Source organism: Canariomyces notabilis (assembly GCF_033297395.1).
Source record: "Canariomyces notabilis strain CBS 508.74 unplaced genomic scaffold N656scaffold_19, whole genome shotgun sequence".
Taxonomy (NCBI): Eukaryota; Fungi; Ascomycota; class Sordariomycetes; order Sordariales; family Chaetomiaceae; genus Canariomyces; species Canariomyces notabilis.
This window is the reverse complement of record NW_027041841.1, coordinates 457,402-471,197: the sequence shown is the minus strand read 5'-3', so window position 1 is coordinate 471,197 and position 13,796 is coordinate 457,402. Positions and strand designations below refer to the sequence as shown.

Genomic DNA, 13,796 nt, shown 5'->3' with positions numbered 1-13,796 from the left:
AGGTAGTCAGTCAGCGCATACCACAGCCAGGAGGTCAGTACAGGCTACAGGAATGTTCAGCTACAGCCAAATTTGCTTATAGACGACATTAATCTCGCCCAAATCGACCTACACCATCTTAACGTAATTAACAGGCGAATATAGCTTCAAGAACGCAACTAACAGGCGAATACAGCTTCAAGAACGTAGTCAAATTGAGGGAAAAAAGCGTATATAGGAGGAAAAGGAGGGGGGACCGGGGGCCCTAGCTTACAACGTAAGCGACGTGCAGGATTCCAATCCAACCAACCATAACAGGCTAGCGTTTCTTCCTAAGGAGTGAGTATTGACGGTATCCGCCTTTGATGTCTGCAATTGCTGCTCGAATCCCGTCTTTTCAATCGTCCGCCACTGCCGAAGCTATTTGAAAGCACCTTTACTGTTGTATTTGTGGTTCAGGGTAACTTGATGGTAATGGAATATCATCTTACCTTAGGTGCCCAAGATCCGAAGTGAACCGACTTCCATCAGTGCAACACACACTGCGTGGACACCGGTTCCTAGATGTATTCCAAAGGGCGTACAGGAACGGTCAACGGCAGTGATGGCACCCGGGCTGACAATCCAGGACGGCATCTTAAGATCCTGCGCAGCTCAACGTTACCGAAATCGGATGCGCTACCCGGTGGCACGATGCAACCAAACTCACCCTGGCCGTATAAGTACTCTACTAACCTGTTGACTCATTCACCCAGCATCAGGAGTCACATCTCAATGAGAGCATGGGAAATTGACTTGGAACCAAAACCAAAGGACACTTACTCAGCTGTATAGGGCCTCCCGCTCGCGAAGCTAACTCCTTACTCCAACCGGAACTACGACCCTCGCCGAGATCAATACCAACAACGGCCGTAACCAGGTCACGCGAACACTCGCCGCGTCGTCCTTCCCGGGATTCGGATTCGAACAAGTTCCGGCCGCATTCCACGGCTACGCCATGGCCCTGGCAATACCCAGCCAAGCTGCCCCGGGGGCGGACCTCAATGGTACAACCACCTCCAAACCCACGCCAGCAACGACCTCCGAGTCAGGATCTGCCGCAGGCGCGGCCGCGAGCCCCGAGCCGTCACCCTCCCCCTCACCCAACGTCGCCATCGTGCCGGGGTACCGTCCGGGGGTCCTCGGCCGCACGCTGGAGATGCACATGGACCACTACTCCCGGTCGCACGGGTTCGGGCCCAAGTTCGAGGGCGGGCTGGCGACGGGGATCGGCGATCTGGTGAAGCGGCTGGACAGGCCCGTCAACGAGGTGTGGTCGGCCGTGATCACTGTACCACAAATTCAACCCCGCGATGGCGCGGTGGTGGTGGAGCGCATCGTCGGCGTGGTTTACGTCGACGGCGAGTGCTCCGGCCAAGAAGGCGTTGCCCGCCTGCGGTGCTTCATCGTGGATGAGTCGGCGCGTGGGTTGGGCGTTGGCCGAAAGCTCCTCGACGCGGCCATGGAGTTTGTGCGAGAGAAAGGGTTCCGCGAGTGTCAGCTGTCGACGCTGAGCAGCTTAACCACGGCGAGGAGCATGTATGAGAAGGCCGGGTTCAAGCCGGTCGGGGAGAAGTGGCTGGATACGTTTGAGAAGGGGACCATGTCGGTGGACTATGCCTGGCGACGACCCGAGTCGGTTTGAGTCGCGCATGTAGCCTGGTGGTATCCGTATATCTGGTTGTACTATAGTAGTACTTAGGTAGCGAGCATTATTTGTTTTGCGTAGCCTATTTAAGGGCTCGTTCTTACGCTACTCGTGAAATATGCATGGAGATCCTGCTGACATATATCACAGATGCGCCAACGTCATCGCCTGTGCCGAAAACCGTGCGGTATTAGTCGCTTTCACTTTTCCCATCATCCAAGCAAATTATCGAATCATGGTACCTCACAAGTCGGCCCCTAGCGTCAAGGACTCCAACCCAGCAAGCTCACGACAACCCCAACTACCCATACCCCTACTCTCCAAACTATCCAAACCCCTCCCAACCCAACCAGCCCCAGAACCCCCAGAACCCAAACCCGAATCTCAAACGCCTCGGCCACCTCCATTTTCATCAACTTCCTCTGCTTACTATGATAATAATCCTCCCCATCCTCCCCCTTCCCCGCCAGCCCTGGAGAGGGCGACTGAAACGGCGACGACCCTTCCCCTCCCCCAACATCCTGGCCCTGGCCTTTACCTTGCACAACAGAATACCGGTAAGGGCGGTACCGATAGACAAGGCGGTGCAGCCAGCCGGGGAGACTGCGCTGGGCGGGATGATGATAGGCGTGGTAGCGGGCGCGGGCGACCGAGTTGCGCAGGTCGACCAGGGCCAGGGAGAGCAGGAAGGAGATGAATATCAGGGGGGTCATGACCAACTTGTAAGAAGATTAGTTTCATGTACAAACGGCGCGTGATGTGTAATCGATTCTGTGACTTGCCCTGTATGGGAGGGACGGCTCCGGCGGACCGCGCCGGGCGCCGGCGTCGCCCTGGTTGGCGCTCACCGGGACTGGTGGGGCGGCCATCCCGAGATGAGACGGGGTGATGAGCGGTGGTGCGAAGAATGATGGTGATGTCGGGAAATCAGTCGCGGGTGCTGTCTTTTATATCCTTTGAGAAATGATGCGCTCTAGACTTAGCTAGTTGGACCCTGCACTGAGTTTATCTTAATCTCAGGGGCTGAATGAGATGATGTTGATCCCGTGTTCCGAATTCAGATGGGTTGACGCGGCCCGCTGAATGAAGGAATTCTGCTGGGTCATCCACCAATTAGGAATTGGGGGCGGGAGGATGAGTAATGCGACCCCTACAGTCCTCACTCTGGAACACCACTTTTGTGTTGGTTGCTATTGTGGTATGCTATTGAGAAGAGAATTGCTTTTGAGCTTGATGGGAAATGCCTGAAAATATCTAACACCGATGCGATGGAGGTAATGCGGAGATCGAAGAGGCATTCGTCATACACCTATAACGGCCTGAGGCCCCACCGAGTGTTGATCCCATTGTTGGGTTATTGTGTGGTATTTTCCTTTCTCTTCTACATAACTTCATAGGCGAGCTGTGCCTGAGCCTTGTCCAGCACCAGACACATCGTACCGTCAAGGGAGGGCAATGCACTCAATCTCAACGTCGACGGCCTTGGGCAGTTGCTTCACTGCAACACAGCTCCGAGCCGGCTTGTGGACGAACCACTTGGCGTACTCCTCGTTCATGTTCTGTAGCATCTTGTTTCAGTGTGTGTGGCTCTCAGATAAACGAGCAGGAGTTGCTTACGGCAAAGTTGGCCATGTCAGTAAGGAAGACGTTGACCTTGACCACCTTCTCGATGGACGAGCCAGCCTCCTCCAGGACGGCCTTGAGGTTGCTAATGCAGGCAGCTGTCTTCTGTTGGATGGTGCCCTCGACGAGGTTGCCCTCGGCGTCACACGGAATCTGGCCCGAGCAGTAAATGGCATTGGGCGTCTTGATGGCTTGGGACTGGATGGCATCCGTTAGTGATCCATTGTTGATCGCCTCACAGCCGCATCGTAACGAATTGTAACGAAGAGACCGTTCGTTGACTTGAGAACTTAACGTACGTAAGGGCCGGCAGCTGCAACCTAGTCAGCATTGATTTCCATTGATTAAAGGTTCACCAAGTCAGCAACTTACGAGCCGCTGCGTTCTTGGTAAAGACCGGAGTGGCAGACATGTTGTGGAAGGGGCGCCGGGCAGAATGGGAGACGAATGGTGATGCTCGCTCAGAAACTGATCTGACAAGAACTGGAAAACTTCGTCTAACGGTAGTTGCAAACATAACAAGAGTTCAGGTCCGGCCCCGCATGCAACAGCGCTCTCCACGATTTATTTGGAGGGGTTGATTAGCTTTCAGGTCGCTCCGTCCCGCTCCGTTCCTCGGAGGCTCGGACCACTGTCGTAAGTACGCAACCCGGCCGGCTTGGCCCGGCATTGAACATATGTAAGTACCTGAGTTTCTCAAGTGATGCGAACACAGACCAGGATAAAACTAGCAGTACATGTACTATGCAGTCCCGCACACCCCCGAGATCTGTATGGGCCAAATTCAGGCCTCAAATTCACCAATTCTCCTGTGTAAGCTACCTCTGAAACAACTTAACAAGTGATGGGCCCGTAACTGAGTAACGGGACTGAGATTTCCACTTGGGAGCCCTGACCACATCGAGTAACAGCCTTGGCGGTAACGACTCCCCGGGCCTGGTTCCCGGTTGACCTTCCGCCAAGTGTCCAAAAGTAAAAGCGGGCCCTTTGTGGGGCTCCCGCAGCTGGAATTGACCACCAGGCTGCCCTGCCGTCAGAAGGCTCCAGGCATGTAAAAGGGGTGCACGCAATATATTGCGAACTCGACTCCAATCCCGCGGTCTGCTCTACATACGTAACCTCTCATCTATCCCTTCTTTACTGTCTTTAATACTTCTTTAGGGTTCCGACTTCTTTCTTTTTCTAACTCTGTTGGTTCTTTTGGGGGAGGCATAGGGAATCATTGCGGGCGTGTCGCTGAGGTACAATTGGGAATTCTCCCCATCCCTTGCCTGCTTCGATCGACCTTGTTGATCATCGACTTGTCGATCAATGCGGTCGTTCCTGGGCCCTTATTTGAGATTGAACCACATGCTCTCTGGCGGCATCTAGACCCCAGCTAAATAGCAGCAATTCCAACCATCTCAAGATACTCAGCTGACGCTTCCTGCCGTGGACAGTTCACCCGCCATGGCCGCCTCTTCGACACCCCAAGGCACTTTGCGCCAACGGAATGTTGGCCCCTCCCCGTCCAAGAAGGCCAAAGATGGCGCTTCTTCCGATGTCGAGCTTGACAAGCACGTCAAAGCCGCTGCCGTAAAGCCATCCAACGCCGGCTCCGAACGCGACCACAAGATCGCCTTCACCCTCATCACCATCATGGCTTTCGTCACCAGGTTCTGGGGTATTAGCCACCCCAACGAGGTCGTCTTCGATGAAGTACACTTTGGCAAGGTGGGTTCCCTATATACCGCTCGATTCTGGCGGCCGGCTGACGCCCTTTTGCTTTAGTTCGCCTCGTACTATCTCGAAAAGACTTACTTCTTCGACGTCCACCCTCCATTCGGCAAGCTTCTCTTTGCCTTCATGGGCTGGTTGGTGGGGTACGATGGCCACTTCCACTTCGAGAACATTGGCGACTCGTACATCGTGAACAAGGTCCCCTACGTCGCCTTCCGCTCCTTGCCCGCCCTTCTAGGTGCCCTGACCGTCTCGGTTGTTTACCTGATCATGTGGGAGTCGGGATACAGCCTCCCGGCCTGCATTGTCGCAGCTGGCCTCATCCTCCTCGACAACGCCCACATTGGTCAGACTCGCCTGATTCTGCTCGATGCGACCCTGGTCTTCGCTATGGCCTGCAGCTTGCTCTGCTACATAAAGTTCTACAAGCTGCGTCACGAGCCGTTCTCGCGAAAGTGGTGGAAGTGGCTTATCCTGACTGGCTTCGCCTTGTCGTGTGACATCTCGACCAAGTACGTCGGCCTGTTTGCCTTCATCACAATCGGCTCCGCCGTTGTGATCGATCTTTGGGATCTGTTGGACATCAAGAGGCCGGGTGGTGCTTTGACCCTGCCCGAATTTGGCAAACACTTTGCTGCTCGTGCTTTTGGCCTCATCATTATGCCCTTCATCTTCTATCTTTTCTGGTTCCAGGTCCACTTCTCCATTCTCACCCGCTCCGGGCCTGGAGACGATTTCATGACGCCCGAGTTCCAGGAGACGCTCAGCGACAACATCATGCTGCAAAACGCCGTCACCATTGACTACTACGACACCATTACCATCAAGCACAAGGAGACCAAGGCATATCTCCACAGCCATCCCGATCGCTACCCGCTGCGGTACGACGATGGCCGTGTCTCCAGCCAGGGTCAGCAGGTCACCGGCTATCCTTTCAACGACACCAACAACTACTGGCAAGTTCTCCCCGCTGGCGAGGACGACCAGAAGCTAGGCCGCCATGTCAAGAACCACGACCTCATTAGGCTTCGCCACGTGGGCACGGATACCATCCTGCTATCGCACGATGTCGCCTCTCCGTACTACCCCACCAATCAGGAGTTCACTACTGTCTCTATTGCGGACGCCTATGGCGGCCGGGCTGCCGACACTCTGTTCGAGGTACGGATTGAGCACGGCAAGAACGGTCAGGAGTTCAAAAGCGTGTCGAGCCACTTCAAACTCATCCACAACCCGAGTAAGGTCGCCATGTGGACTCACACCACGCCGCTCCCCGAATGGGCCTACAAGCAGCAGGAGATCAACGGTAACAAGCAGATTGCCCCGAGCTCCAATGTTTGGCTGGTCGAGGACATTGTGTCCCTCCCACCGGATCACAAGCGTCGCGAGAAACCTGTGAGGCAGGTCAAGACGCTCCCGTTCCTGCGGAAGTGGTTTGAGCTGCAGCGCTCTATGTTCTGGCACAACAACCAGTTGACTGCCAGCCACCCCTACGCGTCACTGCCGTACCAGTGGCCGTTCCTGCTTCGCGGCGTCAGCTTCTGGACGCAGAACGATACGCGACAGCAGATCTACTTCCTCGGCAACCCCCTTGGTTGGTGGATCGCAAGCAGCGTACTTGCGATTTACGTCGGTATCGTCTTGGCTGACCAGTTCTCCTTGCGTCGTGGCATGGACGCGTTGGATCATCGTAAGTGTCTTCCCGTGGCAATATGCTCCCCCATGCCTCCCTCTCAAAGCCAAGCAGTACGGCTAACCCATCCCTCAGGCTCGCGCTCCCGCCTCTACAACTCGACGGGTTTCTTCTTCCTCGCTTGGGCGACTCACTACTTCCCGTTCTACGTGATGGGCCGCCAGCTGTTCCTGCACCACTACCTTCCCGCCCACCTGGCCTCGACCCTGGTGACGGGTTCCCTAGTCGAGTTCGTCTTCAGCCAGGACGCTCCCGAGCACGAGGTAGCCTACCTGGCGGCCAAGGCCGGCAGGAAGAATGCTCAGCCCAAGCGCCACCTGACAGCCCGCGAGCGGTTCGCAGGACAGAGCTTGATGGGCTCGTGGATTGCGGCCGGCGTGATCCTCGCCGTGGTCGCCGCCAGCTGGTACTTCTTCTTGCCGTTGACGTACGGCTACCCTGGTCTCACGGTTGAGCAAGTCGTCCGGAGGAAGTGGCTGGGCTATGACCTGCATTTTGCAAAATAAGCAGCTGTTGTGGGAATGACTGGGGTTTCCAGCTCCCGGTTAATTGCCGGAGTCAAGTGTACGATTTCAGAAGGCAGCCGGTCCATGATCGAGGTGACATATGGTCATCACCGTTTCCAAAAGGTCGTAAGCCATTCGTCAAGGAGTCTTGAGAAGAAGGGCAGGCTTCTACAGGGGTATAAAATCTTTGTCATATTTCTTAGCTAGAGGGAATTGTATCCTGCGTTTGAATGATGAATCTATCACTCCCACAAGCTATCCCTGGATGGGCCTCCTTGCTTTATTGCCATCGCTCGCTATCTACGCAGTGTCCGACCCCAAGGGCCAGATATACGATCCACAAAGTTCTTCAGCTTCCTAACAAACCACAGAAACACAAGAGCCAAGTCTCTTGATTAGCCACCTACCTTCCATTACATCCGTTCCATCGCCCCTTGTAAGACAGATTGCTCGATAGTACCCGTCGAACCGGACCTGCCTGGCTGTCGTCACGCAACAAAAACAATCGTCAGCAAACTTCAAATTCTCCCAAATACACCCAACCAAAGAAAGAAGTCAAGGGCAGGACGAAAACAGAGAAAGGCCCCTTCAGAAACCCAGATTATAAGCACTACCAACCCCACCACCAGAAACCGTCCCTCCCCTTCCTTCCACCCCAACCCTCACAGCCCGCCCAACAAGCATATGACGATGCAAGCGTAAACGGGAAGGCCGAGAGGAGAGAAAGTGGAGGGAAAAAGGAGAAGGGAACGGCCAGGCAGCCAAGGAGTGTATGCCGTCTGTTAAGACGGAGTCCCACTCGAGGGCGGTTCAGACGGCTCTTCCTAATTTGTATAAAAAGTGTAGGGTTGCAACGAGGTGTTGCGAACGTCATCATGTAGAAGCCATCTCCGTCCCTCTTGCTTCTTTCTTGGTGCAGTTGTGCGCGGAACCTAGAAGAGATGGCGACGTACCGTAGTGTATTTCATATGACTGTGGTTGTAGCGTTTCGTTTCGTACCGACTCAGAATCGTGTAGTAGCCTGCCAACCAGGCGAGAAGAATTTCTGTCCGTCTCAAACGAACGAACGCACATATGCCGCTTTCCCTGCAGACGTTGCTGCTGGTACACACCTAGGCTGAGCTAGGAGTATTTGCGGGTGACCTTCCCGGGACTTGGCGTCGCGTGAGATAAATCGCGTGAAACGGTGAAAGAAGGAGGTTTCGAGTGTAGAGAGAGAGGGAGGTTTGTTCAGAGCGAGAGAAAGAAAAGCAAAAAAATGAGCGACCGGCCGGAGCTAGATCGATCCAGTCAAAATTGGACTCCGCGGTCAATAGAAATTCCACAACACAACGAGTAGAGGAAATTGCCATTCCTCTTGTCCATCAGCTGCCTGTTGTGTGCTGGGAGGATTCTGAGAAGACGTGAAGTCGGGTTCGAGGCAGAACGACGGGAGTCAAATCTTCGGCTTGGAAAATCTTCGACCGAGCTTCGGCTTAAGCCCGGCTCAGCCCCACACAAGCTGAGCTAAGCTGCCACAATTTCGGAAGGTCTCGTGCACTACCCACGAATGCGCCGCCAACATTCCATCTCGAGCTCAAGTCTAGAAACCAAAATCACAAGACGTCAACAATACATTGGATTGTTCTCCGACACCTTCGATTGCTATTCTAAGTATTGAGAGGACATCTACCTAGCATTCCAAGGGCTAATTGACTTTCAACCCAATTATCTGCAGACAGCTTCCACTGTGCCATTCACTTATCCGTGAGCCGCCATCGTCAAAAGCGATATTGAACATGGAACAAGGGAACTTTGAAAAGAGCAAATATCAACTATCAAGACACAGAAGGGAGATGGCGCGGCCTCGATCCTGCTCAGGAGCCTCCAAGGAGCCAATCTCTCCGGAATCGCTAATGCCCGCTTCATTAAATCATAGCAAAATTCATGTCCTGCTTGCAACAACCGAGGCTAAAGCCCGCGTGCCACTGGCAACCCATCAGCCGAGTCTTGGTTGTTGCCAGCCCAAACCATCGTAAACGTCTGGTGATGGAAAGGTCCTCGCATCTAATGCGGGAGGAAAGCGCTTAGGTCGTGCGCCGACCAATCCACGCTCAAAGCATTCAGCAGGTCTTGGGAACAGGGCTGGGCATAGCCAGCAGTCAGGCTGGGAATCTCGGCTGTGGCGAAAAGAGATTCGTTGAACAGTGGCTTCGAAATCCCAGCGGCGTTGGGGAATAGAATGAAATCACCACCAGTGGCGGCGTTCGCAATGGCTCCGTAATCGTTGTGGTCGTCAAAACCCTCGTCCACCTCAGCAAGAGATGTGGGCGTATAGAGCATGGCATTCCCTTGACCGACGGGCGAAAGTTGCGCGGGTTGCGGCTGGCACATCTCGGCCGCATTGAACGGGAGTTGCGTGACATCCTTGTTGTAGATGTCGACGTGCATGGGAGTGGGCAGCTGGACGTTGGCACTGTAGATATCCTCATACAGTGAGAAGTCCGTCGGAAGGTCTTGGTAGGCTGAATTATGGTCCATGCCAGAATCTGTAGACGGAGTGGGGTTGTCGATAGGAGAGTAATCAAGCGAAATTTCCTGAGGAATCATGTTGAATTCGCCGTTGTTGGGAATGTACGTCGGGAAGTCGAGGCTGCTTCCGTATGCCCGGCTCCAGTCGTCGGGAGGAGTCGCAACCCCCATGCTGTGCTCGCTCGAGGGGGTGGGCAGGTTCTGGAGCTGGGGAGTCGGATGGGCGGAGTTGCCGTTGACGCTGCTGCCAGACTTCTTGCCGTTTGTCTTGGTGCGAACGTAGGTCCAGCCGTGAGCCTTTTCCATGTGCTGCTTGCAGTTGGACTCGCGCTTCGACTTGTACGGGCATGGCTTGTACAAGCACTCGAACATGGGCGGCGCCGACGAATGCTTATCGTTGTGGTGTCGGTCCATTTCCTTCTCTGTGGGCCACCCGTATTCGTGGTACTTGCAAGTGGGAACTGGGCACTTCCAAGGTCGCGAGTGTGTCTTCTCGTGCTTGGTCAGGTCGCAAGGGCGCTTGAACTCCTTGTTGCAACCTGGCTCACGACATTTCTTGGGGGCGAGCTCCTCGGGACTGGCATTCTTCTTCCGCCTCGCCATCGACCGCATGATCTCCTCTTCATCTTCTAGCTCCTGGCTGGCTGAGCGCTTGATTCTGACGGCGCCATCGCCTTCCTCCTCAATTCGCTCAACAGGCTCCCCAGTTGCCATCGAGATCATTTTGCCATTCTTCTTGACGCGAACTAACTCGGCGGGGCGCCCGTTGATGTGGATGCCTCCGTGCAGCTTGATCTCGTCGGTGCTATAGGAGGACGAGTTAATGAGACTGGATGTAACGGGCTGAACAAGGGAGACATACGGGTCAACATCCATCTCGTCTTGGTCACCCTTCTCCTTCGCATCAGCGAGCTGTTGAGCGTATTGGCGTATTTGATCGACGAGATCGATGAAGTAGCCGCTGCTGTAGGGGATGTCGCGAGGGCGGGTTTGTTCCCGATCGCTGAGATATTCAACAGTCGCCTGGATGCATCGGATTGTCGTAAGGCAGAAATCGAGATAAAGACCCGCGGCCTTGGTCCTCTCCTTCAAAAGTAGGGCACGATAAGTATCACCCCTCACACCTTTGTCAGCAACGAGCTCACTTACTGGAGCAACTAGAAGCAGTGTCTTTTCGAGATCCCTGAGGCAGACAATCTCCTTGTCCTGGATCTTCTTGGGGCATTCAAGCAAAAGCGGGTGGAAATCCTTGAAAGCCGGCTTGCCGAGGAGCGGCTTAAGGGTGTGCTCGCAGATGCGGCTAGTGGCGCGGGGGCTGAGGCCTGGAAGGCTCACTGCTGCAGCTTCCCCAGAGACGACGGCCCTGGTGACAGCAGACGCCTTCAATGTTTTCTCCTTCTTGATGGCAGCAGTCTTATCGCTGGTTGAGGCGATCGAAGTGCCCAAGCCGCTGTCAGATTCGTGGTAGCGAGCAGACCGGCGAGTGCGAGGGCGGAGAACCCTGCGCTCCACCGGCTGCTCACTGCCCATTACCGAATCGAGGGTGTGATTCAACACTCCTCGTGGAATTGGGAGGCTGTCGTCGCGGAAGGCCTTGCGGCCAGAGGAGGACGAGTCGTCCTTGGTGAGACCAGCGAGAGTCTTATCAATATCGCCGAGGGTTAAGGCGACACGACGACGGTGGGAGTCTATAACATCGTCCAGGCTTGTCTGGGACCGACGGGGCAACGGCGGCGGTCTGAACACTCTCTCCGGGGAAGACGGGGGAGTTGTGGGGGAGTGGAAAGTTGCACCTTTCTTGAGGACCATGTTGGTCTTGACGGTCAAGCCCCTCGAGTCCGGGCGAGTCACCGGTGTTCTGCGGGGATTCGAGGACATGGCTGCTGATAAATTCGTGGGGTACAGCCAGAGCTTTGTGATAATTGGCGAGCACGAAACACTGTGTCAAGTCCTCAAATCAGCCTTGCAATGTTCCAAACACATTGATGGCTGGGCGCCCGCGAAGAGTGAGTCACAATTGATATGCAGCACCGGATGCCGTTGGAGACCCTTGCACCTTCCCCAGAGATACGACAAGCTTGGGAAAGAATACAGGAGAGCGAAGATGAACAGGAATCGATGTGTGGAAAGAATATCTTACCTGATCACGGATGATAGTGTGTCGTGAAAGCGCCAGGGACCCGAGACGCGGTGGAATCAGGGCCTGGCGGCGCGGTTAATGGGTCAAAAGCACCACCAGAAGCAACCCGTGATGGCAAATCTGAATGACGAAGGAAGCGTAACTACCGACGGCGAGGGAGATCAGATGGAGGCGGGCCGAAGGGGAAAGAAATCCTATAACAAAAGGAGGCGACCGACGTGGTTCCCAAGCCTAGGCCGTCTGGTCTAAGCTCAGCAGAACCTTGGTCTGGTAGGTGGCCTTAGGGATCAATATGCGTCAAGAGAAGGATTTGGACGCAAACTCGCTGCGTTGAAGGACTCGGGGAACAAGAGAGTTTGACATGAGATGGGCGAGAAGGGATTCTCGGAGAGATGATGAGAAATGGATGGGGCAGACAAACGCTGCTGCCTGCTGCGCGACCGGGGTAGGCGGTGCCGACCCCTGTCAAAGTGGGTCCGAAAGCAGGCGCAGCTCGCTTTTATTAGTTTTGATTGGCCAGCCCTGAATCCTTCCAATTGCGGCCCCAAAAAGCGCCCTATTGATAGCGTTTGTTGGCTGCAAGGTCCTTGTGACCAGCGGCTTGAGCTTGGAGTTGACTGAGGTGTTGCTAATGAACAACTCTTGAAAGTCAGCAATTTTTCTGGTAAATCCAGCAACCTTTCAGGTTCCGGCCTATCAGCATCAGGTGTTTTCCCCAACCCTCAGCCAAGTAGCATCGACACGAGCATCACCACAATCTTCCGTCCCGTCGAATTGGAGAGGCAGACGGATTTCTGTCATTCTGATCAGATGGTTCGGCAACAGACACGCGCGCATGACGAACGGTCGTTGTCAACGCGACACGTCAACCTTCCGACCTCTCGATTAATTGAGGTTGCAGATCGAGAAGCATACTGCACCACACTCACCTACCATGGTATGGAAAGCGACCGATCCGATCACTGTCTCCGGCTCCGAAGACAACCGAAAAAGGTTGGCCCCGTTGGGTAACTACACAGTAAAGGGGGTCCAGTGAAAACGCAAAGCCGCTCTTGTGGGCCGTGGCTCAGTCACCCCTTTCCTGCAATCACCTTGACACAGTTTGACCAGTTGACAACAGTGAACACCGGATGTGGCTGGCGCGGCAAACCAGACAAATAACTTGAGCTTGATCTTATCGCGTTCTCTGCTTTATCAAATCGGCGGCTAATCACGTTAACGCTTATGAGATCAACGAAAGATTGAGAAGGCAGGCCAACGCAGACAACAGAGACGCAAGAGACTATCTCAACTCAGGCTTCCATTGCCCTTTCCACCAAACCGTCTAGGCTCGCGGGCAGATAGAGCGCTCAAACTGACAGACATATCCCAACGACAATCGGCAGCGCGGTTCTCACGATTAACAGGCAAGCTAGGTAATTGTACGTGTGTAACTTCATGATTTATTACCGCACTTCAGCCACGACGGCCTGGATGGTTTTACAGACTGCGAAGTGACGATATTGAGACGGGATCAGTCTCAGCGAGAAAGTGAAACTACACAGTTTTCTAGCCAATCACGAAATTCAGAGAGGCAAAACCTCTGCTGAACGATGCAGTGATGCGGCCAAGTAAGGCCAGTCGACTGAAGGGAGAGGTCGCTTGCAGCGAAAATCTAAGGCGACTCTGAAGCGGCCCCCAACTTTCAGAACGAGGAGAGGGAGGTCTGGACTCTGACACACTCCTCGAGAGTCGACACAAGGGCTTGTCAAAGTATGTAACGTCAATAAATAGCCTCCCGATGTGCTCGCATTCGCGGAGGCTTGAGATTGGTCGATCTGTTTCCCTTGCGGCCGGACGATGTTCCCATTCCCCAATGTCTGTGTTCATAGGGCTGGCCTATGGGCGGCGATCCTTGGGTCTCGTCGCATTCTTCTGAGCCATGCTTTTCACCGGTTC

General features: G+C 54.5%; 5 protein-coding genes across 5 annotated transcripts; 2 read left to right on the top strand and 3 right to left on the bottom strand.

Annotated features, from left to right (window-relative positions):
• Window positions 1-976: 976 nt before the first annotated feature.
• On the top strand, window positions 977-1,663 carry N656DRAFT_800065 (acyl-CoA N-acyltransferase; the record flags this gene model as incomplete). Its single annotated transcript, XM_064817962.1, has 1 exon — window positions 977-1,663. One exon carries the CDS (start codon window positions 977-979, stop codon window positions 1,661-1,663), a length of 687 nt encoding a protein of 228 aa, XP_064668124.1.
• A 63-nt stretch (window positions 1,664-1,726) lies between these two features.
• N656DRAFT_846950 (uncharacterized protein) lies at window positions 1,727-2,535 on the bottom strand (the record flags this gene model as incomplete). The annotated part of the gene is made up of 2 exons (XM_064819249.1): window positions 1,727-2,385; window positions 2,416-2,535. 2 exons carry the CDS (start codon window positions 2,533-2,535, stop codon window positions 1,930-1,932), a joined length of 576 nt encoding a protein of 191 aa, XP_064668123.1. The 3' UTR covers window positions 1,727-1,929.
• Window positions 2,536-3,108: 573 nt separating this feature from the next.
• Window positions 3,109-3,701, bottom strand: N656DRAFT_770218 (YjgF-like protein; the record flags this gene model as incomplete). The annotated part of the gene is made up of 4 exons (XM_064813759.1): window positions 3,109-3,225; window positions 3,284-3,487; window positions 3,589-3,602; window positions 3,662-3,701. 4 exons carry the CDS (start codon window positions 3,699-3,701, stop codon window positions 3,109-3,111), a joined length of 375 nt encoding a protein of 124 aa, XP_064668122.1.
• A 1,037-nt stretch (window positions 3,702-4,738) lies between these two features.
• N656DRAFT_713748 (glycosyltransferase family 39 protein) lies at window positions 4,739-7,207 on the top strand (the record flags this gene model as incomplete). Its single annotated transcript, XM_064811917.1, has 3 exons — window positions 4,739-5,002; window positions 5,060-6,698; window positions 6,777-7,207. 3 exons carry the CDS (start codon window positions 4,739-4,741, stop codon window positions 7,205-7,207), a joined length of 2,334 nt encoding a protein of 777 aa, XP_064668121.1.
• A 1,551-nt stretch (window positions 7,208-8,758) lies between these two features.
• Window positions 8,759-11,840, bottom strand: N656DRAFT_757503 (uncharacterized protein). Its single transcript, XM_064813148.1, has 3 exons — window positions 10,868-11,840; window positions 10,581-10,804; window positions 8,759-10,523 (listed from the first exon to the last, which is right to left on the bottom strand). Exons 1-3 carry the CDS (start codon window positions 11,594-11,596, stop codon window positions 9,254-9,256), a joined length of 2,223 nt encoding a protein of 740 aa, XP_064668120.1. The 5' UTR covers window positions 11,597-11,840; the 3' UTR covers window positions 8,759-9,253.
• Window positions 11,841-13,796: the final 1,956 nt, after the last annotated feature.